Raw genomic sequence first — 26,178 nt, forward strand, 5'->3', positions numbered from 1 at the left:
CGGCGCCCGCTCCGCTCCCCCCGCCCCACTTCCTCCTTCTCCCCCGAGGCCGGTGCCGCTTCGCTCCCCCCGCTACTCTCCCTCAGCCCTGCCCGGCGGCCGCTGCCCGCTCCCCTCAGGGCCCAGCCGGAGCCCGCTCCGCTCCCTCCCGGCGCGGCGCGGCCCAGCGGCCGCCGCTCTCAGGCACGGGCCGGCCCGAACCCCCGACTCCCCATTGTTATCCGCGCCGCCGCCATCTTGAAATTGTTTTTCCCCTCAAGAGCCGAGTTGAGAATAAATAGGCGGAGCTTCCTGGGTGGTGGGGTACGTCACGCCGCGTAGCGCGTCACGAGCCGTGAGGGACATCCCTCCCAGCCAATAGGAAGGCGCGGCAGCGCGCATGAAGGCGCAAGGGCGTGGGCGGGAAGGGCGGGGCTCCGGAGGCGGCCTTCCGCGCGTTTAAAAGGCAGAGGCAGGGAGGGGGCGGGGCATCAGCGGCGCAGCCATTCAGGCGCGTCGGGAGGCGGAGCCGAAGGTGATTGACAGGATGGGTGGCCCCGCCCTGCGGGGCACAGCGCGGCCCGGCTCACCTGCCGCCGCCGCGCAGAAGCCCTGGTTTTGGGTCAAAAACGTCGAGTTTAGTCAGCACCTGGCTGCGGTGCGGGGAGAAACCAGTCCCGCCACAACGGAGGTACCGATGGGATACCGTCACCTCCTCTTCAGTACTTGAGGCACCGGCTCCCAGCCCAAAGCTGCTCCCTCCACTTCGATGAAGGCTGAGGTGGTTTTGCTAATTAGACAAAGAAAACCAAACAAGCTTAAGTTTCTTTATTGATTAGTTTTTACATATTGATTTATTTTCAAGTTGCATCTACAGGTACCTTTATGAAATGGACAGGTCTTTTCTGCAAATGAAATCACAGTCCTTGTTCAACACCACCCAAAAAACCCACCAAAACCCCCTTTTTTGGAACCATGAGGCAACAGCGGCATTAAGTGGAGACCAGTTAGGGGTGGAAGCAGCAGTCACAGCACCACAGAGGTAGCCACAGCCAAAGTGGAGCATTGCTTTTGAGGAAGGAGGAAGAAGAGAGACAGACAGACAACCACCACAATGTTGGCCTACCGCAATTAGCACTCGTAAGAATCCCTCGCCAGGCCCAGGAGTCAGCCTGAACACCGACACTCACAATGCCTTCACAAGTCACAGCCTCAAGCTGTGATAATTCACTATTTGCCAGACCCAGAAAGCCTCGGTCACATCCAACAACACTTCTGGAACAGGGCAGTTGGTTAAAGCCGCATCTTTATCCACTCCAGGAAAAAGAACTTGTTTTCAGCATTTCTGCTGCCCTGTGTTTCAGACCCTGCCTGCACCTACTCCCCCCAGGGTTTTGGTCTGATTCACCATCTCAATCCAACCCCCCAGCACATTCAGTGGAGCAGAGCATCCTTTTCAGAAGCCACTCTCCGGTACACAGACACAAAAGGCCCAAAACCACCTTCAAGTATTTGTAAGTTCCAAACCTAGTTCACAGGTCACAACCGAGCAGAGGTTCAGTACTTCAACAACACAACTGTGCTGTAAGAGTTCAAGATAAACAGATAACTTTTTTCCTCCAAGGCCTTAGAAACAAGAGCGATTCCGAGGTTAAACTGAGCCACCCAAGTCAGAAAGCAGGATAAAAAGTAACTTTTGGAGTTGTCTATCCATTTTGGAAAGTCTTCATTTATTGTAGTGATTATTTAAGAAGCATACACTATGGTATCAAAAAAAAAAAAAAGCCGTAACATGCAGACAGGAGACCTTTTCAGGAGATTTAGCAGAAGCAAATGTAGATTTACAATTAGCTTTAATATAATACTATTTAAAAGCTGATAGCAGATCTTAAGTTCACTTTTGATGCTTTGAAAGAACATGTATGCACATGAATTGTTTGGGAATTTAAGGCAATTTGCATTTAAGATAAAAAAAACATTAATAGATTTTCACGTTGTGCTCAAAATGTTAGCTGAATTGAAACCATTTACATATATTTCATCTCAAAGGACTGAGAGTCATAAATAGCAGCTGCTCCTTGATAAAAATACAGTCCTGAGAGCAAGCTAGTAGCAATGCTTAAGCTATGACATCTTCCATGTCAGAGTATAAGCTATTTTTGCAATAAGGAGCAGTATTTACCAGGTGTTCAACAGGCAAAGGCATTCTAAACATGCAATAGCTCCCAACAGAAGTCTGAAATTACTTCCAGTATCTTGCTTACAATAGTTTATTTGCACACCGCAGAAAGATCAAGAAATCCTGCTATGCATTTGTGATCACTAGTCTTTCAAACACAACAACCAAGGGATACAACATGAGGACAGGCAGCAAAAGGTGTTTTACAAAAAAAAAAAAAAGAAAAAAAACCCCACACCACAAAAACCACAAACCCCCAAACCAAGAGGTTTTTAGTTGATTGGTTAGATTGTTTGCAAGGTAACTGGAACACTCATCCCTCCCCAACCCCTGGGAATTATTCCCCACACTATACCTATGCTATGACCAAACAACACTGGAGTGTTTAAATTCAGTGCAAGAAGAGTAATTTCAGGACATTTAATTTCACTCTAAACAAAGGCAAAAGTTTATCTATATAGACATCCAAACACCAACATATTTGGTACAGTGTAATGAAGTTACATAGATTTCACCCTCAGAGGTATGCTCTTGTAGTGATCACCTGCATTCCACACAAGAAAGTGTCTGAAACAGTATAATATGGTAGACTCCAACGCTTTAAAAAAATTTATTCATCTGGAATTGGAACTCCCTAACATTCACAATATAATTTAGGATGCATTTGTTACATGAAGAGCAGATAAAAGACTTAAAACAGTTTCACATACCAGTTCAAGATTTTCCACATGCTCCTTCCCCACCTACAATACTGACATCTTGGTTGGTTTTTTTTGTTTTTGTTTTTTATTTATTTTTTTCCTTAACAAATACTCAGTCAACTTGTCTACCTGACTACCTCCCCCATTTCTACAGGAGTAGACACACAGTGATAACAGTGAGAGGATATGGGACACTGTCCTATCCAGTGTTTGGACCCTGGAAAGGAGTAGGCCTAGCTATAAAAGTAAGAGTTTGACGATGAGCTGAGAAATGAAGCGCTTCAGCAACTGAGGCAAAGCCGCGCTCAGAAAAGCTGTATAGCCACAGAGAAAGGAAAGCATCAGTGGCTGAGCAGAGGGGAAAGGGGGAAGTAGTCTAACCCTCCCCCCCCAACAACAACCCATAATCTTTACAAAGAGTTCAAGAACTAACAAAATCCATTATCTGCAAGGTCTGCAGGATTAAATGCCACATTAAGATGACCCACTCCAAACCCTAGATCATTTGTCAACACTTAACAGGGCTTTAGCCATGCACAGTATGCATGTTCTATAGACTGACTAACCCCTTCCTTCCACCCTTCTTCCTCTTTCCCCTCCCCACAAAAGAATTAAGTTGATTAGAGAGTTTCACTACTGGTTTCCCCATACCTCCTCCCCAGTTTTCTTTTGAGGGCAGAGGGGTTGTCAAATATATCGACAACTTTTCTTTAAACAATTATCAAATTTTAAGGGATATAAAGACACTGGTGCATTTAGGAATTTACATCTCTGTAAAAAAAACTAGTTATAAAACTGCATTTTTATCACCTAGCACTTTCAAGATTCATTGTTATTTTTCACTAATTAATATATTAAATTAAGCCAAGGTTTGAGACTGAAAAAGTTCTACCAATCTACTTAAACAGAACGGAATATTTAAAACCAAAAATGAAAAGGTTAGTTATGTTACATTCCAAAATCCACAGCCCATTATATTAAATGCATTCTTTCTACAGGAATGATGTTCTTTAAAACAGATGATTGCAAATATTTTACTGCTAGACACTCCATTACATTGGATAGTGTGACTGGAACCTGTGGATGGTGAAATCTTGAGGTTTGTCCAAGTTTCAATGTAAGGTGTCCAAGGTCCTCTCCCAGAACCATGTTTTGAAAAAAAAAAGTAATCACAGATCAAGTTCTTATGACTTTTTTCAATCTTTCCTTGGCTTTCTGTTTCTGGGTGATCTATTCACAGTTTCCTCCTCCTGCAAGAAAGTAATTTGCGTAAACATCAAGGAAATAAAAACCTAAGAATACCCTTAAAATACATTTTGAGAAAACCTACAAAGAATAATCTACTTTCAGTTCTACGTCAGGATTTAATTTTTGAAAGGACCTACTGCTGCTACTACCCCTCCCTTTCTTTACATGGCAAACACACAAATCCTTTTGTTTTCACAGTGGCCATACACTATTTGCTGAGAGTACTCAACAGCTTCTGCTGCCATAAGAATCCCTTTAACTTCAAGCAATGCTCCACCCATTTTTAAGTCAGCCATTATGTCAGCGTGGAGCACTTGAGGTCACATCCTAACTGCATACAAAGCTGAATAAGCCTTTTGCCTCAAGAAGATGCATTCCACGCAGTCCCACTCCTCTCACAATGCAGGGTCTACGGCAGTGCCTGTAGCAAGGTGCCCAGCTCTGCTGAAGTTGGCCGCAGCAATTCCTATTCTTGCAGGGTGATTAAGTTTTCCAAAGTTCTGACATTGGGAGGGAGTTTCACATGGGCCAGGTTAACTTTTAACACTTAAGTCATGTAGAACAAGCCTTACTGAAGAAAAAACAAATACGCACAAGACTTCCCTCAAAGATTAAGCACTCTTACCTCTGATGCAGGTTTCCTGTCCTCTTCCTCCTCCTCTTCCTCCTCCTCTTGACTAACACTTCCTATGTCAGCATCACTTTTCTGCTTCTCTTCTAAGGGAAGTAAAAAAAAAAAAATACCATTCTCATTCCTGACTTACCTTTAGTTCACCATTGGCTTTACTCCACGTCTGCCAATCCTCCCATTTTATTGTATGAGAGAAAAAAAACCTCAAAACTGTTTCAAGATTATCTAGTTTACCTACCTAGCTTTTCCTCATTTGCTTCCTCTTCCTCCTCCTCTTCCTTGTCCCCTTTGTCTTTTTCTTCCTCTTTCTCCTCATCCATCACATCCGGCTGAGGAGCATCAGTCTTTTTGTATTCTGCAGCACTTGGCTGTTTCTAAACAGAAGTGTCAAAACCCAGCAATTATTTGTGATGCTGAGGCACATTTTGCTGGATCTCTTCTAAACATTATACTAATTATTGGAGGAAATGCATACCTTCCCAGAACAGTAGAAAAGTATAACAAGGAACACTGGCAGAGCCACAGTGAGGATATAGACTACCCAAAGCCAGGGACGCTCTTCAGCGGCTGCCATCATCTGGCCTACAACACCAGACTGCAAGATAAAAAAAATTGTCAAATTTCATCCCATACAGCAAGCTGTAGTAGTTAAGTTTAAAGACACAGAATTTTCAAAGAGGCTTTTTGCAACTTTGAACATTGTATTTCATACGTCAAAAAAATTAAAGGTAACCTGCACAAGTACTTTTTCCATAGTTTGCAAATTAAGAATTAGGCTGAAGTTAACAGCCAGAGCAAAAACCTCATAAAAGAGCAGCGAGTACTCATTGCTATTTATAGCAACCATTACCATATTATAATTAGGAATTGAGATTCTAATCTGGTTTATCACAACCCCTAGCTTTGGTACATATATGTCAATAAAGACTGTGGGAGAGAACAGCAGCAATGCTCCTGCTTTTCCAGTCAGAAGCACACAATGAAACTTATTTCTCACCTCTGCAGCACCATCAGCTGCCTTTTTCAGACCCCAGCCATCACTGGCCCAATCATCAGCCACAGCTCTTTCAGTACAGATGATGAAGTTGTCAAAAAAGATGTCAGAAGTCATTGACCATAGCTCAAGCCCCACAGCACTGAAAGGAGTCATCTTGAAAGGTTCCAAGTCTTCAAAGAAATCTGGGTTTGGGATCTTCCTAGGTTTCCATATACCCTAGAAAAGACAAGACGTTCAGCCTCATCTCCTAGAATACACTTTTTATTTTTCAGCCCATTTTGAACTGAGAGAAAGACCAATTCATTGCACTTAATTAGAATGTCTATGGGTGCAAGTCATCAGGGTTTGGGAATCAATTTTCATTTGTGCCACAAAGTGAAGCCAAGTAAAAAAAACGCTTAGAATCTGTCCACTTCAAACACAGTACAATCATGACAGTGTTTCTGTTCTTAATTACACCTGCTGAATCTAGATCAGAATGATTTTTGTAAGAGCAATGCTGCACTGTCCAGCAGTCTACGCAATAAAAATACCAACCTGATAGTTCACGTTATCAATCATAGGAGGCTTCCATTTGCCTTTGTAGTTTGGATTGTCAATCATTGGTCGCTGCCAGGTACCACAGCCAGGAGCTGTCTCACATTTAGGATTTGCAATCTGAGGTGCCTCCCATTCACCATCCATATCCTCATCCCTGAAAAAGGAAATTCTGTTTTGAAGTCCACCCCTTGCCTTAAAACAGAATATGACTTAGGCAATGTCTGATTTATAGGAAAATTAAAATTCCTGCCACAAAATGGGAATACTGAAACTTTATAAAGCATAGGTTGGTAGATAAAGGCACTGCAGAAGGAATGATGATTTCAAATAGCAGCTTGGAAGCACAAAAGCTCAACAAAAGCCTGTCTCTGTGCACAGCCTCCCCCACTGCCTCTTTCAAGTGTGGTACAACCGCAAGATGACCATCTTCGCCCTGTTCAGCTTACAATCACAGCAGAGTTGAAGAGTGCATAGGTGAACACAAGAAGCCAAGATTCCTCTGACCAACTCTGCCTTCTACTTTTGAAGCAAGATAGCCTGAATCAACAACTTTGTTAGTGAGCAACAACGAACTAGCTGTTCTTATACTTGTAAAAGCCAGTACCAAAGCCATGAAATATTTGCTGTTATTTGCAACAGGCAGTAAACATACCAATCTTCAGGCTTCTCAGCATCAGGGTCCGCTACATATTCTGGCTCATCATCCAGCCAGCCCTCTGGTTTCACAGCATTTTCATCTGCAATCTTTGCAGGAGCATCCTCATCCCTTGAGAACACATTATCATGTATTAACACAGACAACATATAAAAGTTCTTAACCCAAAAGCACAATTCTACAGACTCTGAACAAGCCCACTGATGTAGACAAGCAGCCAGCTTCACTTCTCACAGGGTAAGTGTGACAATGTGATTTCAGAACAGAATTGCCTTGCCATCTGTTACCCATACCTGTGCCTCATGGAACAGTCATGGCACCAACTGTAAGGTAATACTAATTTTTTAAAACCAATCTAGGAAGGGCACATTACAACAAATCCTGTATCTTAGCGGTCGCTGCAAACACACGTTTGAGCTTGAAACTGAGTATGGTTCACAAAGCATCGGTTCAACAGCAAAAACTCAGTATCCGTTTCTGATTTAGGATGTCAGATATTTCAGTCACATGTAACTAGGCATTACACAAACAACTACAAACATCTTACAGTTATATCTTCTGCAGCTCATCTTTTGATCTCATGAGGGATGAAAGCATCAGCTGGCATAGCTGTTTCAGTAAAGGCTTCATCTGTGGCCAGCACAGTAACTGGAGCACTAAACAGTAATTCCCAGAGGACATGGACCCTGTCTGCCTTTGTCTACCAAACTGCTGCTCAGATACCTAAACCGATTGTGTTTTGATTGCAAGGGTGAGACTCAAAACCTTCTATAAGTCATATGAGCAAGACTTTTTGATCAGGACCAAATTATCAGGCTAAGGCCTCCCTCAATTCCACCCCTCCAACAGCTTACCAGTCATCCGGTTTAACAGCATCTGGGTCTGGGATTTTTGGTCTCTCATCCCAGTCCTCAGGCTTCTGGTCATTCGGGTCCTCAATCTCTCGGGGTGGATTCACAGGAGGAGACATATCATTTAGCAAATTCCCACTGTTGACAACCGTTTGATCAACCAGTATTTCAAAACTATTATCAGGATTCAAGACTGTAAGGAAAGAAGTTGATGTAGCCATTACATATATGATACAAAGCGTGCATCATAAAGCATCGCTCACCCCCCACTGCACAACTAAAACTTCAGCAGTCCAAGCTACCACCTACCCAGCAACTGTTTTAAAGAATTGTTAAAAACCTTCCTCCTTAGGCCAACGAGTAACCAGTGACAATGTACCACATCTCACCTTGTGAGAAAGGAGGCTCATTGCAAGAGTCCTACTTTAAATATGCTAAAAACACAAAGAAGCTTGTAAAGTGATTTACCAGTTACCACAGCAAGTTGACTTCGGCACAGGAAGTTATTGCTTTATAGTAATAATGTATGTATTCATATTCTACTCAAGAATAAGACTACCTACTACTGACTCACAGGATTTTAATCTCACTCCTTTATCCATTGCTGCCTCTGTAGTAGGAAAAGCTAGAAAGATCCTCCCGAGTGCCCTCTGAAAGATTTTAGTCACAGCTAATATACCAGACAAGACCTCATACTTCAAGAACCACCGAATTTGTCTGGTACTCTGAAAGCAGCAGGAAAAAAAGACTATCCCTCCAAATGTAAAGCCTAGTATATCCCAATTTACTAGAGGGCAGCATTCAAGCAGTTTATAAATGTTGATAATTATTTTGGATATACATAGCATATCAAGTTACTCGTGACTGCTCTGAAATTCAGTTCTCCTTTAACTATTAAGTTCAAGGTCTCTCATGACCTTTCTTACATGAATCAAGACTTCTTGCAAGGAAGAAATAAGCCTTTGTATAATACAGCCAGATTTTGCATTCAGAGCTTTCAAGTGGTTTTTAGTTGTATTTTTGAGCTTTTGAATCAGGAAACATAGTAGCAGTTGTTAACACGCACAGTTAACAGTCACCATACCCAGAGTATAAAGATGGGTCTTCTTATCAGTAAAGTAAGTCTTCAGGTCGGCATCTGGACGCTTTGCGTGCTTTTCCTCATATTTGCCAGTCTTTGGGTTTTTGTGCCGGAAGATGAAGTGCAATTTATAGTCCTCTCCACATTTGTCAGGGCCAAACATGATTGTATACGGAGTTTTGTCATGGAACTGATCCTTTAAAAACAATACAAAACTTCATTCCATTATTTTGAAATATACTTAAGTCACTGCCTGTCATAAGAACTCCCAATTCATTAGAAATTACTCTGCAACTTGGATATCAACCCAGTGAAGTACCCACACTGAAGCTTGTATGATGAATACAAGCCTCCAGAAAAAACACCAAAATTATCCCAGCTACTTGATTTTGCACCCTTGGTCTCCACTTCCCAGATGGAAAACAGCAGCTATTCAAGTATTATCAAAGAGATAAATGTAAGTGACAACCACAATGTTTAGGTATGTTTCTACATCACAACAAAGGATTTTGTTGAGAATTATTAGTCATTTAGCTTAAATAAGTAAGTTTTAATTAGAATAAATTACTTAGGTTATAATGTGGTGCGATTTATACTGCTTGCCTAGCTTTACTTAGCAGGAGGGGCTAGATTTGCTGAAGCCTTTAGGCAGCAATAGAGTTAATTTTCTCAGTAATTTTCCTAGCAGCTGGTACGGTGCTGTGTTTAGTCTTATAGTATAAGAAAAATGTTGATAACACACTGATGTTTTGGTAGTATTTTCCCCTAAGTCTGGGACTTTTCAGTTCCCTGAGTTCTGCCAGTGAGCACAGGTGCACAAGAAGCATAAACCAGAAATAAGGAGGCCACAACCACCAGCAGAGACTGCAAATCAATGAGGTAAGAACAGTCAACGGCCTGCCTTGACGCAGAAGAAGAATCCCATAAGACCCCAAACCAAAAATCACCATTGTACTAAAAGACACATGAACAGCATGCAAAGAGCACGAGGGGCAGGTGTATGGATCACAAGGGCATAACTGCCCAGGGATTTCTTTGTTCATGGTCCCTCTCTGGAGGCACCCAGCTAGTTGACCCTGCTGCTGCACCTTTCAATTAAGTTATTTATTTTTATAAAATCTGATGCCTGAGACTCAGCTGTGGGAAACCTAGGGTCAAGCCTCAGGGAGGAAGCTTGCCCAAGAGTAAGTGTATGAGAGGAGTCAAAAGGAGCACCCATCGTCTCACTGGAGTCACCTGCCGCAAAGTGACTCTGGTCCAAGCAGTCACAACTCAGGTGGGGTGCGTGGAACTCCTTGAATAGTGTGGGAATGCTCAGGCAAAGGCTTCTCCTTTAACAGATTTTAAAAGCTACCCATATAGAAGTATCAGTTGCTGGTAATAATGAATGATTAGCTAGTCCAGTGAGTTTCTTTCACACAAAGTGAGAAGCAGCATTAACAGTGAGGCCAAGTTGTATTTAGTTTACGCACTTATGAACTGGTATAGGGTCTCAATCTGAGACCTAATTGGATATAATAATCTCACCATTGAAGACTGCAAAACAAGTCTTTTTGTTCTTGCTAACATTATCTTAAAATTCAATGCACATATGGAACTGGTTAGGCAGCCAAATAGTCTTTTGGGTGTCTTTTTAATACTTTGGAGTCTGTGTTAATACTACAACTCCAGTGAGACTGCAGAACGACAGGAGAAGGAAGGGTAACAAGTCATAAAACGTACTTCATATAAAGTCTAGGAAGATGGCAAAAGAAAACCTGTAGGGTACAAAAGCCTGTGCAAGGTGACCCAGCAGTTAAGCTTTGTCTGAATAGGCTAAACCACTTTAGGTAGGTATGTGACTGACAGGAGAGAAAATGATTCTTAATCCTTGGGAGTTGTAGCATGGTCTTTTCCGATGACCACGCTTTTAAGACAATGCATTCAAGGTTCATTTATGAAGCAAATAGTTCTATATAGCTAGTGTGAACATATAAGGATGTATCCAGTCCAACCTCAAGACTTTTTTAAAATAAACTCAGTAACAAGTGGGTTCACCTGACAAAGGCAAGGCAATAAATGCAAGGTATATTTTTAGTTATTTGCATTAGTCTGTTTTAGAAGATGAAACACGGAATCTTCCTTTTGCACAACAGCTTCCTGAGGCTTCTCCTCATAGACTGGTTGCTTTCATAAGATACCTCCTCTTTGGTCCTCGAACCTAGGGAAATCTGAAGTATTGCAGACTTTAGCAAAGCTCTAGAACTGTTCAGCTACTAGGGAAGTCCAGAGTTTTCACTGAGGAGTCCAAAAGATTTCAGTATTTACCTTCTCCAATTGAAAATAGTGGGAAACTGCTGAGTGCAAAGCACTTTGGTGATCAGACCCTAAATATGCCCACACTGCCTTTACTGAAGAGGTTTCTTCAGGTAGAAGCAAAGTGAAAAAGCCTCCTTTCACAGCTAATACTCAAAGTAGCAGCATTACTCACCAGGTTCAATTCGGGGGTTTTTGAAAGCAATTTCACATAGGCCCCACCACATTCTATTCCATTTTGGAAGTTTACTTCATACCTAATTTTAGTTTTGGACAGAGAAGGGGAGAAACATATTATACACGACGAAAAATTATTTCTGTAATACACAATTACAAATTTTCAAACAAATGAAGAGTAAGACTGTTTTGTTGTTGTTTGCTTTAAATCATGTGCCCAGTGAATACCAAAATACACACTGAACTCTAAGTACTAAGCAAATACTCACAAGGGCCTGAGAAACAAGAAAAATTGAGGATTTAGAAGACTTAATCTGAGAGAAAAGATTAAAGGAATTGAGTGCTGGTCTAGAAGATTATGATCTAGAAGTAGAGAGAAGGAAGGAAAAGCTTTGCAATGTGTAAGACGCTGCAATAGAGATTAAGGCAAGCCAATTATTTTCCCCACAACTACTATGGCAGACAGACAACTCAATTTGCAAGACTACCAAAGCAACAACAATTGGATCCCAGGAGAAGCCCCTTTAGGGTTATAAGCATACAACAGTATATTTAGGAATGCCAAGGAGTCTGAAAAAGGCAAAACATCTCTGTCTGGAATAGGCTAAGTATGCTTGATCCTCTCTCAATGCCAGCAGCTGGAGTGGACGACCACTGGGATTTATTTTTAGCTTTATATTTTGAGCCAAAACTAAACAGTCAGGCAAAGCAAAGTGACCAACTCATTATCTTATGCAAATACAAATTAGCTTACTCTGTTTAAAACTGATAAAGTAGGTAGTAATCCACAATTCAGCTGTTCACACTGAATTATTTTCTTCTCCTGACTTGCTATTCTAACATACATGCAAGCAGATTCTTCTACATCAGTCATGGCCAGAGCTAGGCAAGCTGTTCATCTTCCATGACACAGGAACTAAGACAAAGGAAGGAGGAAACGAGTGCATCTTTACCACTCCATCCACTCCACCTTGGAAACAGCGTGCAGTTCACTGCATAAGGAAGTACACTGACCTACATACAGACCAGCTTTTGTCCAAAAGGACAAGGATTTTCACAATTAGCAGTACAAAAGTCAGTTGCCCGACCTTGTTACTACAATCAAATTGAAGTCCCAAGACAGGTTACCAAGTCAAGTTTTTATAGACTTCTTTCCTTTCAGGCTTCAGAGAGACCCATGCTGTTCCTAACTTCCCACTTTGGGAATCTGGGTTGCTATTTTACTCTTACTTAAACAGTATAATAATAGGTTACAGCATCTTGTGTCATCAAACAGCTCAGTTATGGAATAAACATCAGCCTGCTATCATGTCACCCTTGAAATAACAGAACATTAAGTTATCCTTTACTTACTGTATAATAAGGGGTTTGGTATCAAATACAAAAGGCTTTGAAAGTTTGGATGAAATCGCATGATGCTTGGCTCGAGTTACCAATACAAGCCCTTTGTCTCCTGGAAGCTTAGTGTCCTTCATGTCTTGGACTTCCCATTTACCTGGAGAGAAATTAACCAAGTGTTATCAAAACTTGTTCAAGACAGTCTTTGTTTAGCCCAATTTTGAACAAGATAGTGTGTTATTGCAGAACAGAATGCTGACTATAGGGTACCTTATCAAGTTATTAGCATAACATCTTCACTAATAATTATTTTCAAATATCCAGTTGGATATTTTGTCTAAATCGGAACTACACTTCATATTGTTAGCCAGGTATATAAATGCTCCTCACACTTTCTTCAGTAAACACAATTTTAACTGGGAAAGAGAAAAAGACTTGCACCTATTTATCAGATGTGGGAAAAGACATCAGAAACATTTATCATCCAAAGCCTGTGTTGGACTCACCATCATATTTGGCAATCTCATCATCTGCATCATCTTTTTTGGCTCTGGAAAGAATCCATCTAGAAGACAGATATCCAATGATTAGAAAACCATACTTTTTTCCCCACTAAAAATACTGCCCTTAAGATAATGCTTGCTGTCCTGTGACTACACTCTAGTGCCTTGATCCCCTGAGGAGTTCTATTCCCATGTCTGCAAAGTTTTCTGCATTTGCCACTACCCACCCCTAAACTATGATCATGGCCTCAGTGTCTTGCTCTTGTAAAAAAAAAAAATAATAAAAGCAGTACCTCACCATCCTCACATTACTTGAAGAAAGCAAAAAGTCAGATGGGGATTAAAACATTACACATGTACAGCTCACCTTCCCTTTGTTACTAGAACTTAAGGAAATACTAGTTTAGCTCAGTACCTTAACATATAGTCTCATATAGTCACTGCTGTAGTCCTCCCCAATCACTGCCCTTTCATTCAATTTTGAACAATACAGGCTCTAGAAAGAGTTTCATTGCCTTTCACCATAATTTTTAATTATTTGCTATATTGAATCATCCTTCAGATTATACTCACCCATCCAGAGTTCCTTTATCAAAGGACTCTGCAAAATACACCTCACCAGTTGGGACTGGGGCCTTGTAGGTAACCTATTGGAGAAGAGAGGCATTTATGCACCTTTCAAGGTATATTCTCTGCTCTAAAGAAACACAGGCACGTACAGCTCACATTCCCTCCCTACACTCAAATACAGCTTACCTTGAACACCCTTGCAGCATAAATACTGAAGTTACGTAAATATTGCTGCTTGTGCCAAGCGATTGTGCTCGTCCGCAACTAAAACTAAAAGTATATATCTAGCTAGAAACATCAGCATTAAACTCCTGATAATCACATCACAGATTTCAAGGGTGGATCTAAGTTTTCAGGAAGAACATGGGGGGACATGAGAATAGGAACGAAGCAGCTGGGCTTAACTCCAAGCCCTAATCCCAGATAACATCTTTAATAACATCACAATGTATTAAATGTTAGCTAGGTAAAGACAACTCTGATCAGACTTACATTAACCACAACACAAACAGTAATTCAATTTTTGAAAGAAGTTCCATGCCAAACCTTTGGAGTTGGAGGAGGAGTGCTCGTTTCAGGCTTTAACTCTTCTACCTCCTCAATGCCATCGTCCAAGTCATCCTCAATATCAACTACATCATCACCATCATTGTCATCATCCATATCATTTGCCTGGACAGCAAGAGTCCCGAGAGCTAGTAGGGTCACATAGAGTAGCCATTTCAGCTCCATGATCTGAATAAATAAGACAAGGCAAAGAGGTCAAGCCAGCACTGGACACAGAACGAAGCATTGCTTCTCAGTACAAAACCAAGCACCCAAGACAACAGGTGAATTGTCTAGTCATACCACTGAAGAAGTGCAAACTTATCTTTCAGCCCCAGTTTTTCACTGCATCTGGCTGGTTGAGACCACTCCAAAAGCTGGAGGGCGATACAACATAAAGCTAAATATTTAATACAAAACAAGTGTTAACTGAGTGGAGGACCATGTGTGCGAGTTCTGCAGATCATGCTGCAGAAGGGTCATAGTGTTGCTCTTGCACTGTCACAGTCCATAAGCAGAACAGCAAACTGTTGTACACAGCACTACAACCTATGTACCTGCAAAAGCCTAAACAAAACACCTAAAATGCATCATGCAGAAACTGAAATTTCCATTCAGGAATTGAAATACAATTAGCTAGCTCTTTCAAGCATGGAGAAATCTATGAAGTAACGAATCCTCTCTCCCCTGTTCATTATTTTTTTGTCCTTTCAACTGTGGGACACTAGCGTTTTCATTCACCAGTCCCCTTCCCCGGGTTTTATTCCTGAATTACTGCCAACAGTCATTGATACTACTGGCAGATGCCTACAAGCAGTTAAATACTGAGGCAGACTCAGGAAGAAAATTTCTTACTATTTAACAGTTGGTTTGATTCCCCTCTTTCAAGCTCTAATTTAACAGCATAAGAAGAAAATCTGTAACAGAAGCTTAACAGAATTAAAATATCACACTTCAACTAATTTGTAAGGTGCCCAATGCATTGCCACACCTAATACATGGTAGATCTTGGCAAGATGTAGCTCAAAAGACCTTTGAGGAAATGGGTTTCAATTTGACTTTCTTTCTAGAAAAACTAGATCACTGCACCTTTAGGTTGATACAGAAGGCAACACCCCTAGTATTCTGCTCAGTTTATCTGCCCCAAAAAGAAGCAAAACACAAAACCAACCTATGCCTTGATCACCTTTGCTCCTTTGAATCACATTCCAAATTTTTCTTCCCAAACCAGAGTTGTAACTGAGTCTAACACTTTTTTTTTTTTGAAAACAAGTACAAAACCAAACATCCCCTCCTTCCCTTACACTGCTGCCTCAGGCTGTAGCCCTGTAGACTTCCAAACATAACTCAAGCAGAGTTAGTAGTGTCTATAGGGGCACAAGTTCATGCTAGAGAACAAACTTTCAACTTTCCAAAGCATGTTTAGGCAACTAGAAGAATTTAGAGTCTTAAAGGCTTAACAGCACTATCCAATACTCCAAAACTACATTGCATACCAGATATACCATTCTTAGCTTACTTTTTAACTTACTTCTAATGATGGAGAGGATGTTTTATAACTACAACAAAACCATATTTTAAAGACTTGTGCTGAGGTCATGCCCAGTTTGTCACTACAGCAACATGCAACTGCAGCCAGTTTTCTAACAATAGTGATGGCCTTGAGGATTATGGTCTAAATGCGTGCTCGCAACCCCCCCCTCACGGTTCAGGCAACTGCACCGAAACACCTCTGAGCCAAAAGGAGACCATTCACAGCATGAACAGCTGACAAAAAAGAATACTTTCAAGTGTTGTTACATATGAGCAAAGCATGTTTGCTTAATGCACAGTGTACAACCAAGTCTGAAAACAGTTACAGACATTGTAGCAGCTCATAGCTCTTATTACTAATGTGGGAACCACAATGCAAAACCAAGGAATGAAAACTGTCAAGCAAACACTGGTTTGGAAGTTCAAGTACCTCTTACATAGACGGCATGTTCTCTACATAAACTCATGCCCACCAGCACAAAAAAAAAAAAAGTACAGAAAACAAGAGCCTGAAACTTCATTTGAAAAAGTGATTTTTAGAGCCCTGGATGTGTCCTGTGTAACTGACGCAGCTACAAATGAGGTGGCACAAGGACACCTTTCCAAGGGAAGGGTTGACTTTTCTCTTACCAACAGGGCCTCACCAAACACATTTTTAGCATGGCTAAATTCAGGAAGATTTTACGCCAAGTTTTATAATGGCTTTCAAATTGTATTATGCAGATAGAATGACCACTTCATGATTTGGAAAGTGATACAAGGAAGTTTATTTTAAAAATATAGCAAGGTTAAAGATAAGTCAATACTCTCCTCTCCTTTGAAGCGGAAGGAGTTTCTGCATACCTCCTCCCAAGCCTGTGCAAGGGATATTAATGATTTAGCATACACATAATCCCTTAAGTAATCTCACACTAGCCAACCAGCAATAAAGTTTTGATGAAAGAACTAAATCACCCCCTTCTAACTTCCATGCCAGTACTGAGTCCATACGTGATAATTACCTACTTCACAATCCCACCCCAACTACAATCCTTGGGAAGTATTTGTCAGCAGAAAAGGGACTTCGCCTCAGAGCGCAGGCAAGGCTGGTGCAGAAATTCTTCTGTCAAAGCAGCCTAGTGAAACCAGGCAATTCTGCCAGTGACCCATACGGCTGGGGCAGAAGCTATGGCACTGTGCACATCTGTGCTCCTGATATAACCATAGGCACCTACCCTGCAGGTCTACATTTATCAGTTAATGCTCCGTCTGAATTTGAGGCCTCATCGAACCTCATTTCAGGGCAGAAGTACTACCTGTTGACATTCCCAAGCAAGCTTCCTTTTTTCCTCCCCAGAAAAGAAAGCTAGAAGCATGAAGAGAAGCTAATCCATTTTCATGTTCTTGCCTCTTTGTCATCATTGGCAAGCAGTATTCACAAGTTTATATCCCTACAGAAAGCTGTTTAGGACACCTCCTACATATTAAATCAGTCCCAAATTCAACATAAGCTATAATTCATACACCTTGAGTACAGACTGGTAGCATCTCCTGCAACTGCCAGTTTTCATGCCAAGCTCCTTATTCTGTTAATCTGTATCAATATACAAACTAAATTATAAGAAATAAAAGACACCGTGTTCTCAGAAGAGCAATTCAAATGAGGCACACACTTTCGATATTTAAAAAGCTACTTTTATCCATAACGGATGTACTGCTACAGGAAAAAATTTCAACTTCACACAATCCTTAGGGACACAACATAAACATGATTATGCTGTAGTAAATTAGGTTATTCGTAAATAGAAGATAGAATGGGAGGGGAAGAGAGAAGAAACTCAGGTTTTGTATAAAACAGGCATAAACCAATTTTTCAGTGGAACTTTAACTTGCCAGCAACTACAGGTGTTCCATTAGTCACCTAAAATGTAGTCTAACCTTCAGACGCACAGCCACCTACTCTATTATGATCAGATTTCTCCCTTGAAGAAGTGTCCTATTTCCAAGCAATTATCATCATTAGCCATTTTTTTACTCTGCCTGCACTTCCCTTCTTTAGGTTTAACTGTGTGATATTTTTGAAGGTTAGTGTATTTCTGACCACATTAACTGCCAAAAGACTTTAACAAAGGAACCCTTTCATAATAGGCAAGAGCTTCTGATGTCTCAATTCCACTTGAGCACAACCTCATTTTCACCATAACACTGCTGCATGTCAGAGACAACCAAAACTTCATCTACTTTTTTTAACAAGGTCTTCAGACACTTACAGACATTGGCACACCACTTGGATCAAAGGTACTGTAGTATAATACTAAAGTACTAACTAGGAAGAGAGTTCAAGACTGCCAGGCCTAACAGATCACTTGTTCTATGTGTGTCCACCCACAGCCAGCTCCTACACTAGAAAAAGCACAGGTGACGTAAGTACTGTTCACCAACTCCGGACTGTCAAAAGGCCGAAGCACTTGCCCCTGGAATTTACAAGAGCTATAGCAGAGTGCTGAAAACAGACACCTGGAACAGCTGCATGACACAGACTTCACTTTTTAGAAAGTAAAAACTAAACCAAATTGGAATGAAATTCAGAGACAAGATCAACTTCTTGCCGTACAAGTAGCACTCTTAAAATGCAGGGCTAAGCAATGGGCTAACCTTTGGATTTCAAGGCTATCAAGGAAGTCATGCAGCTTCTGAGATTTATTTTTATTTAGAATTCCCCCCTCACTGTGCATAACAGGGAAAGTTGTTTTTAATTATTGGCATGATGCTGGAAACAATTGACCCATACAGCAGTCAGTTGTCACCTCTCTAATACACATGTCCTGGGGAAGGACAGACAGCAAAAGCACCCACACAAAGGATGCTATCATACTTCCAGAACATACTATTTAGAAAGTAACTTCCCTGTCAGGTCAAACAGAGCCTGCAAAACCAGTTTAATCATCTCCTTGGTTACTAATCTATTTGAGTGGTTCATCAAGCCAGTTCTTAACACTGCATATTTCAGAATGTATAACTACATTGGAATTGCTACTGGCTATCTAGTTTACTACTGTTCTGCTTTCAGCTGAGATAATGTTCTTCCTAGTAGCTTCTGTGTTTTGGATTTAGTATGAGAATAATGTTGATAACACATATTGGTTTAGCTGTTGCTAAGTAATGCCTATATTAAGTCAAGACGGGGGTTGGCCAGGGGACAGGAATTCACAATTGCTGCTCAGGACAGGCTGGGCAATCGATCATCAGGTGGTGAGCAACTGTATCGCTCACTCATTTTATATGTTCTTTTACCATTATAATTATTATTAGTTTCTCTTAAGTTACTCTTCTATTAAACTGTCTTTATCTCAACCTATGAGGTTTTTTTTCCTTTTTTTGCCATATTCTACTTGGGGGGGGAGGGAAAGCAAGTGAATGGCTGGGTGGTCCTAGTTACTTTTTTTTTTTTTTTAGAAGAATTAACAGTCAGATGAAATGGGGCTTATTAAAAATAAGTCACTATGAACTACACCTCGGCAATTTAACTGGAAGACATCTGATTTCTATTTCAGCTGCATCTGAAGTGACAGCTGAATGACTTAAATATAGGAAGAACAAAATTTGCTAGCTGTGTCCTGTGTTCCAAATACTGAATTTCAGTATGTTATTTACAGTGGAAGCTCACCAGTAAAAATAGGCACAATACATCCTCAGGCAAGACAAGAATTATAGAAGAAAAATTTAAAGGCACAAAAGTAAAGAAATTCATCACAACAAAAAAAAATTGCAATGAGACAAGAACAGAAAGGCTGAGACACAGATACTCATTTTCCCTCTCAAATGAGATTTTTATGGTTTCTGAGCAAAGGCTTGGCTACCCTACTTTGTAGTCCACTAGCTTCTTAAAGTCAGAGCTACTGAACAGCAGAGGAAACCTTTTCTACATCTCACAATCACTCCACCTTCCTCATCCTGGCGCCTCTGCGGTGCCAGGGTAACTGTTTACACAGCCTCATGATGAACCAGCAGCTGGTTTAAGATGGCTGGAAGTCCTTCTGCCGTGTTATTTTAACCCTGAGTCAATACTCCAATCCAGTAGGCAAAAGCAAAAAGAGCTGTAGCAGGACAAGTGAAAGTACTGTGAGATAAAGTAAGTAGCCAAGGATAAAGGAAATTAAGCTGTTGGCAGCAGAGTCAGCTTAATGCCATAGTTTCATGTGCAGTTCTGTCATCTGCGGTTGTCTAAGACCCCTCTCTAGGCAGATTTGGGAGATCTACGCTCTATGACAAAGCTGAACAACCATGTGGCCAAGCACTGTAATTTCAGCAACCAGTACATTACCTCATCACCCCTCTGTGAGGAACATAATGAAATTATATTCGTATATGCAGTAATTTGTATGATGCAGACAACGTTATTTTTCCCCTTAAACACTTAGTTTTGTAGCTAGACAGCTCCCAGCACTGTGAAGATTCTGCCTTTAACATCATAGCTCAAACAGCAGACAAGGCTCAACTAAAACAGCCTTGCTCACAACAGGCCAGAGGCAGGAGCTCTGGAGGGAAGAGTGGTTTGCTGATGCCCCCTTCCCCCCCGCTTTTTTTTTTTTAAATATAATTTATTTTTAAGGAGGGGGTAGCTAGGATATACTGCTACATGAGGTTTGAGAAAAAAGTCTCCTGGAAAGGATTACCCAAACCTCTCCTGGAGAGCTTGATAGTCCCACAGAAAAAAAGTTGCCTTCTGTTTGGGTTGTAAGGAGCACAAACCAGGCAAGAGATTAAGTGTGAAAGGTGACAGCAACAAAACTTGCTTTTATTAAGCATTTCAAATATGCCAGTTTCTAAAAATAATGTACAACAGTGCAGATACAGTAAGGGAGAAAACACCATGTACTGTTTGTCAGCAAAGAGATTACTCCCGCAGAACTGGAAGTCCTTGGAGGGCAAAGACAGAACTGCAAGGCTTTTTGACCATAAAACAGATGGGCTGCTAGGGAAATTACATTAGGCAGGGGGAGATCTGGAGGTGCCCCAAGATCTTTCAGACCACATTCAAGTTTGCCCTGCTACAGAATTGATTCCAGCAAGAACAGACTGCCATCACAATCACTACTAGAGGCAGAAAAATGAAAGGCCAGAAAAGGAAGCAAAAGGCAGGGCTAAGCACAAGTTACAGTGTATTCTCAGTAAAGGATTTATTCATTTACTTAAAGGGAAGTGCTGCAGCACATCAAGTGAGAGGGTAATCTAACGGAAGTTGCAAGCTTTCTTACGGTTTTGCATTACGCTTCCCTTCCTAGGAGGGCAGCTGATAACAGGAAGCAGTTTACATCTTATGCTCAGCTTGTGATGTTGTCTGTGAACCATACAAGTATCCCCTTCACAATTTTTTTTTTTTAACTGAAATTCTGAGACTTCATATAAACACAAAGTTTAACTTGAAGCTTTTCCCAGTTTTGCTAAGTGTTTTGGATAAGCCCATGTAATATGACCAAATAAACAATAAGGAAGTTTTTGAAGTCAGTTCAAGTGCATCAGAGTGAACCTAGAGTAACATATTTCAACCTGTATTTAACCAGTATTTTATCTGTATTATCTCATATATTATCACAGTTCCGCTATCTCCTTGCAGTATTTTAGCAACAACCCAAACCACAGTGGCTGAAGTGTCCCATAAAACCTGTGTGTTAGCTATACATATTTGACAACGTTAAGTAAACATATTGAATTTAGAATTACATTATATTCCTAGAGACTAGTTTTCAGACATCTAACATACTCTAAATAAGTTACAGAAAGAGCTTTCCACAATGCTCTGCAGAAATGCTGCAACGTTAATTACGTTAACACTAATAAAGTCTGGACCTTTACCACTACTACTACTATTAATACATGTCTGCTTCCCTTCACAACCAAATCACCTGCAGCATTTCTCCTTCTACAGACCAGCCTAGAAAGTTCTTAACCACAAAGCTGCATGTGAAAGTTCACTCTTCAGAATCAGTGCAGACAAGAAAGCAGGAGGCTATGTATGCTTTAATTCAAAGGTGTGGTTTGTTGGGGTTTTTTTGTTTGTTTTAAAAGCACACAATACAATCCTCAGCCAAAAATTAAAACCAAGATGTCATATATACTATTTTGAAGACACTCAACACAAATTATATTCAGGCAGCAAAAATCGAGACGTACATTTCGGGTCCCCAAAATTCTCAGACCTTGCTGCTGCAGTCTCCTCGTCTGTACTTCACCTTTGGCCTCCCTCGCTCTCTGATTACCACATCTTCCCCACCTGTTGGGCCTCCAGTTCTGCGCCTTGATCTCCCCCCTTCCAGAGGCTTCTACTTCCCCTCGCACAGCCCAGACCAGGCCACACGCCAAGCTCCGCACCCACCTCCCCTCTACGCGGGCCTTCCTGCTCATGGCGAGCGTCTTGAGGCAGCTCAAGACGATTCCCACACGTTAGCGGCCGACACGAGAGCAAGAAGCCAGATAAAACCCAAACCCACAGGCCAGCCCACATCCACCTCCGACCCCGGCCTCCCTCCCTCTCTGAGGCCGTTCCCCGTCGGGCGGGGGCAACCAAGTGTCCCACCGGCCCTGCCACAAGCCGCTCGCCAGCCGAAAGGTCCCAGAACTTACCAGAAGACCCGCCGCTCCCCGCCAGGCCTCTCAGAGGCCTACGGGGGACGAGCGGGCTCCGGCGCCGCCCGCAGCCGCCCCGTGACCGCTCGCAGCCGCCGGGCCTCCCCAGGCACGGCTACCCCTCTCGCCCCAGCTCCCGGGGGTCCCCGCTTCCCCCCACACCCAAGACTCCACCGGGCCCTGCCCACCGCACCCTCCCCCCCGGGCGGGCCCGGCTCCCCGGCCGCCTCACCCCGCTAATCCCCCGGCGTGCCCTGCGGGCGGGCCCGCTGCCGCTCCCCCACCACGGCAGTAGCGGAGCCGCCCCGGTGGCTGTAGAGGCGGGGGAGAGTTGTACTCACCCGCCGCAGCCCCCGTCCGCCGCCCCCAGCCTCCCCTCCCCTCCCCTCCGCGGCCCTCACCTCCGTCACGTGTCCGCGCGCCCAGCGCCGCCGCCGCCGCCCGCCTATCTACAGCTCGCCAGCTCCGCCCCCGGCCCACCTCGCTCCTCCTCTCCCATTGGCCGAGAGCGCGCCCGCCCGCCCGCCCCGCCGCCAACTCCACACTTTTATTGGCTAAAACAGCCGCCGCTCAACGACCCGCCCGCCTCAAAACACGCCCCAACGGCTCTGCCCTTCGTGGAGCGCTGTTATTGGTTGGCGGGGTTGCAGGAAGTGGCGGGTGATTGGCTGGCTGAGGGAGGCTGTTGAAATGTGGGCGGGGACCCAGTGGCTCTCTGTTCAGGGCCGCTGCGGCGGTTGACAGGGCGGTGCGGGCGCCGGCAGCGGACTGAGGCGGTGAAATGGACAAACGGCCCGGGGCACGGCTTCCCCGCCGCCTCACAGCCCCCACGCCGCGGGGACGGCGGCGGCCCGGTGATGTGGAGGGGCCGAGGTGGGGGGACACCCTCGCCCTGCTGCCGCCGCAGGCCCTCAGGCGAGAGCCCAGCGGCCGGGCTCGCTTCACCGCACGGCAGCGGAGGAGCCCTGGGCCTGCCCGTGCAGCTGGAGATGGGGGGGGGGGGGGGTCTCACCCGGGAGGTCTGTCCGTGGAGGCCGCGGCCTGTCTCAGTGCTTTTGCACCGTGGTATTAAAGAGCAAAATCACCTTCACATCTGTCCTCTCGTTCCTTAGCTCCTTAGAAAGGGTTTTCAAGTTTTCCTGCCTATTCATAAAATACAGTATATCTAATATTTTTTGCTCAGTTACAAGCTGACGGTTTAAGAAAACCAGAAAAAGTGAGGCACGCTCCAGTGTGTTTAGAACACAGCAGTGCTGCTCAGGCAGCCCCTTGTTTAAAGGCCTTGTTTAATAATCAGAGGCTTTAAGCTGTGCTATATTTCCAAAATTAACATCATGTGTTTCTGTAGAGGTGAAATACTGTGTAAATGCTCAACGTTTACCCATCTGAAAAAGTACATAAGCACAGGGAAGTGCAGCAATAGCTGTCCCTGCGGTACTGACAGGGAAGGAGAGGACGGAGGAGGTGGCTGGTTTACGCAGGACCATGCAAGAACCTGTCAGAGCACAATGAAACTTCAGGAGTCCCTGTCTCCTGCTGTGTACGGACGGCAGCGTGGGATAGTTGGACTCGATGGTCGTATGGTTGGACTCAATGATCTCAAACGTCCTTTCCAACCATGAAGATTCTATGATTCTATGGCAATGAACCGGGCCCTGCGATGAGGAGTCCTGTTACCCTGTCAGTAAAACCACTTTCAAGTTGTGTCTGAGGTGTTCCGGCTGAGAACAGTTAAATGGAAAGCTGTGTCTGAACTGCCCAGTTTAAAGCCAGCTCCTGTGTGGTCTGTAGGCTGCAGCCTCCTTGAGGAGATAGGAGGTATTCTGTAGGAATACCAAATTCAGTATTGCTAGGAGGAGTGAAAAGATGGAAGAAAGAAGAGGGTTTTTTTTTTTGTAAACATAAATCTGTTTTGAGTTGATGCAATGAGTCAGCAACATAAGTCTCCCCACAGAGAAAATTCCACCGCGTTAGGACAATGCAAGCAGGGCCCCGGCGCTCAGAAATAAGGCTCAGCATAAATGAAATCAGCAAATCCCTGTTTACACTGAAGTTTGGAATCAAACGCTCGCATTTTTCCAGAAAGCCACCAAGCTGGCTTCTAAACCTCCCTGTTGAGTGAGCTACACCCAGAGACTGAACAGAAGATGCAGAGAGATAGGCAGGGAAACAGCCACAAACAGGCAGCGCAGGAGATACCAAGAGCTTTAAAGAAGAAACTAAAAACACCACGGAGGAATGCTTTAAAGGGTAAAAAAGCAGTATAATTTAGCTGTCTCCCTCGCCAGTCTAGGCAAAATAACTTTTTTCCACCAAATATCTTTTAAACCCCTCTTTGAAGCAGGTTATTAACTTAAATATAACTCGCAGGACAGCACAATACTACCGCTGCAATCACACAAGCACCAGGAAGTCAAATGCCCACGCGCATGCCTGTCACACATGCCTCCCCGTTCTCTCCCACCCTTTCCCAAAAAAGAAGACATTCCTTCCTTTTACAACCTGCTGAATCACGGCACAGGCAGGCAGCCCTGGAGCCCGCTCCTGCCTGTGCTGCTTTGTCATCGAGGGGAACCGAACAGCCTAAGTTTGCTTTTTTTTTTAAAAAAGCAGCTGCTAAAAGCCTATCTTATGCTGTGATTTTCAAGATGTTTGAACTTAGATAAAAGCAATATAAAATCAACACAAGAAAGAGAGATAATACAGAAAGAAAAAAAGAAAGAGGGATAAAGGGAACAGAAGAAACATGCACAAAGATTTAACTCCTTTGGCAGGCGAGAAGGTGATATTTTTAGACCAGGCTATGGAGTGCCAGGGCAGGGACGATGAAAGAGAAAGGGAGAGCAGATACCACATGGCAAACATGACATTGTCAAGGGAAACCATTTAGACGTGTTCAGGCTTTGCCGCAGAGTTGCCTCGTTCCACTGATAAACACTTGAGGAGCGTGCTGTTCTCTGATTTTGGCAGTAAATTTGGAAAGGCAGAAAACGGGCAATGTGGCGAAGCTGGCAGAGCCTGAACATGCAGAACTGAGAGGTGAGAGGCAACCCTCAGTTTATAAGGGAACCAGCTTTGAATAATTGTGTTTTTGGGAACTTCTCTTGCCCTGACTGTTACCAGACAGAGAAACCTCCCACGCTTTCAGCCAGTACTTTTCATTCTTAATTCCCTCTAACCTCGATCTCTGAAGTGTTTCTCCTTCCTTAATTCCTTCAGAGCATTGCCACATCGCTAGCACTCTCCTTGCATTTCAAGCATTAGTAGTAGATCTTTTCAGACTCATTCTTCTCTGGAAACCTGGCAAGAAGTGAGTGGAAAATCAAGCAGGTCAGGGTTGCGGGACATTAGGGACACCACACTGACAGATAGCCCGCAGTCAAGGCAGATGACCAGCGGGAGAACGCTGACTTTTGCTCTTTCAAACTTTGAACTGCAGGAGGGAAGACAAGCTCACATCTCTGTACGGGGCAACGTCCATGCGCCCTGGTACGCTTTTCATGGAAAACACATTTCTTTACAATGACATCTCTGGAGAGCATGCCTGAGGAAAGGATGGGAAAAGATACACTAACATTATCAAAACGGGGGGGGCTAAGGAAATAATAAAGTCCTGCCGTTTTCAAAGCTAATAAGCGTGAATGTAAGAAGTGTTATAAATTAATTGCAATAAGAGGAGGCAGACTGAGTAGAAAAAGGAAAAAGCAACAGAGAACCAGAAGCAGAGCACTAGCAGATGGATGGGAGG

General features: G+C 43.0%; 1 protein-coding gene across 3 annotated transcripts; it reads right to left on the bottom strand.

Moving 5' to 3' along the window:
- Nucleotides 1-1,681: 1,681 nt before the first annotated feature.
- On the bottom strand, nucleotides 1,682-22,895 carry CANX (calnexin). Of its 3 annotated transcripts, none has more exons than XM_054217378.1 (15): nucleotides 22,832-22,895; nucleotides 14,292-14,480; nucleotides 13,749-13,822; nucleotides 13,179-13,237; nucleotides 12,688-12,829; nucleotides 11,333-11,414; nucleotides 8,866-9,058; nucleotides 7,785-7,974; nucleotides 6,928-7,041; nucleotides 6,273-6,429; nucleotides 5,736-5,951; nucleotides 5,214-5,333; nucleotides 4,977-5,112; nucleotides 4,733-4,824; nucleotides 1,682-4,109 (listed from the first exon to the last, which is right to left on the bottom strand). In XM_054217378.1, the coding sequence occupies exons 2-15, from the start codon at nucleotides 14,475-14,477 to the stop codon at nucleotides 4,056-4,058; spliced, it is 1,815 nt and encodes a 604-aa protein (XP_054073353.1). In that variant the 5' UTR covers nucleotides 14,478-14,480; nucleotides 22,832-22,895; the 3' UTR covers nucleotides 1,682-4,055. The 3 variants fall into 3 exon arrangements, with proteins under 3 accessions (XP_054073353.1, XP_054073354.1, XP_054073352.1); XM_054217379.1 differs by lacking the exon at nucleotides 22,832-22,895 and adding an exon at nucleotides 22,772-22,803; XM_054217377.1 differs by lacking the exon at nucleotides 22,832-22,895 and adding an exon at nucleotides 22,428-22,451.
- Between the last annotated feature and the right edge of the window lie 3,283 nt (nucleotides 22,896-26,178).

The sequence above is a fragment of the Rissa tridactyla genome, chromosome 11, assembly GCF_028500815.1.
Source record: "Rissa tridactyla isolate bRisTri1 chromosome 11, bRisTri1.patW.cur.20221130, whole genome shotgun sequence".
NCBI classification, from domain to species: Eukaryota; Metazoa; Chordata; class Aves; order Charadriiformes; family Laridae; genus Rissa; species Rissa tridactyla.

Coding starts and splice junctions, on each gene's coding strand:
- CANX (XM_054217378.1), bottom strand. CDS start 14,477: ATGGAGCTGAAATGGCTACTCTATGTGACCCTACTAGCTCTCGGGACT. Junction 9,059..11,332: donor AAACCCCCGAATTGAACCTG/GTGAGTAATGCT, acceptor TTGTTTTTAAAG/GATCAGTTCCATGACAAAAC. Junction 7,975..8,865: donor GACCCATCTTTATACTCTGG/GTATGGTGACTG, acceptor CTTTCCTTACAG/TCTTGAATCCTGATAATAGT.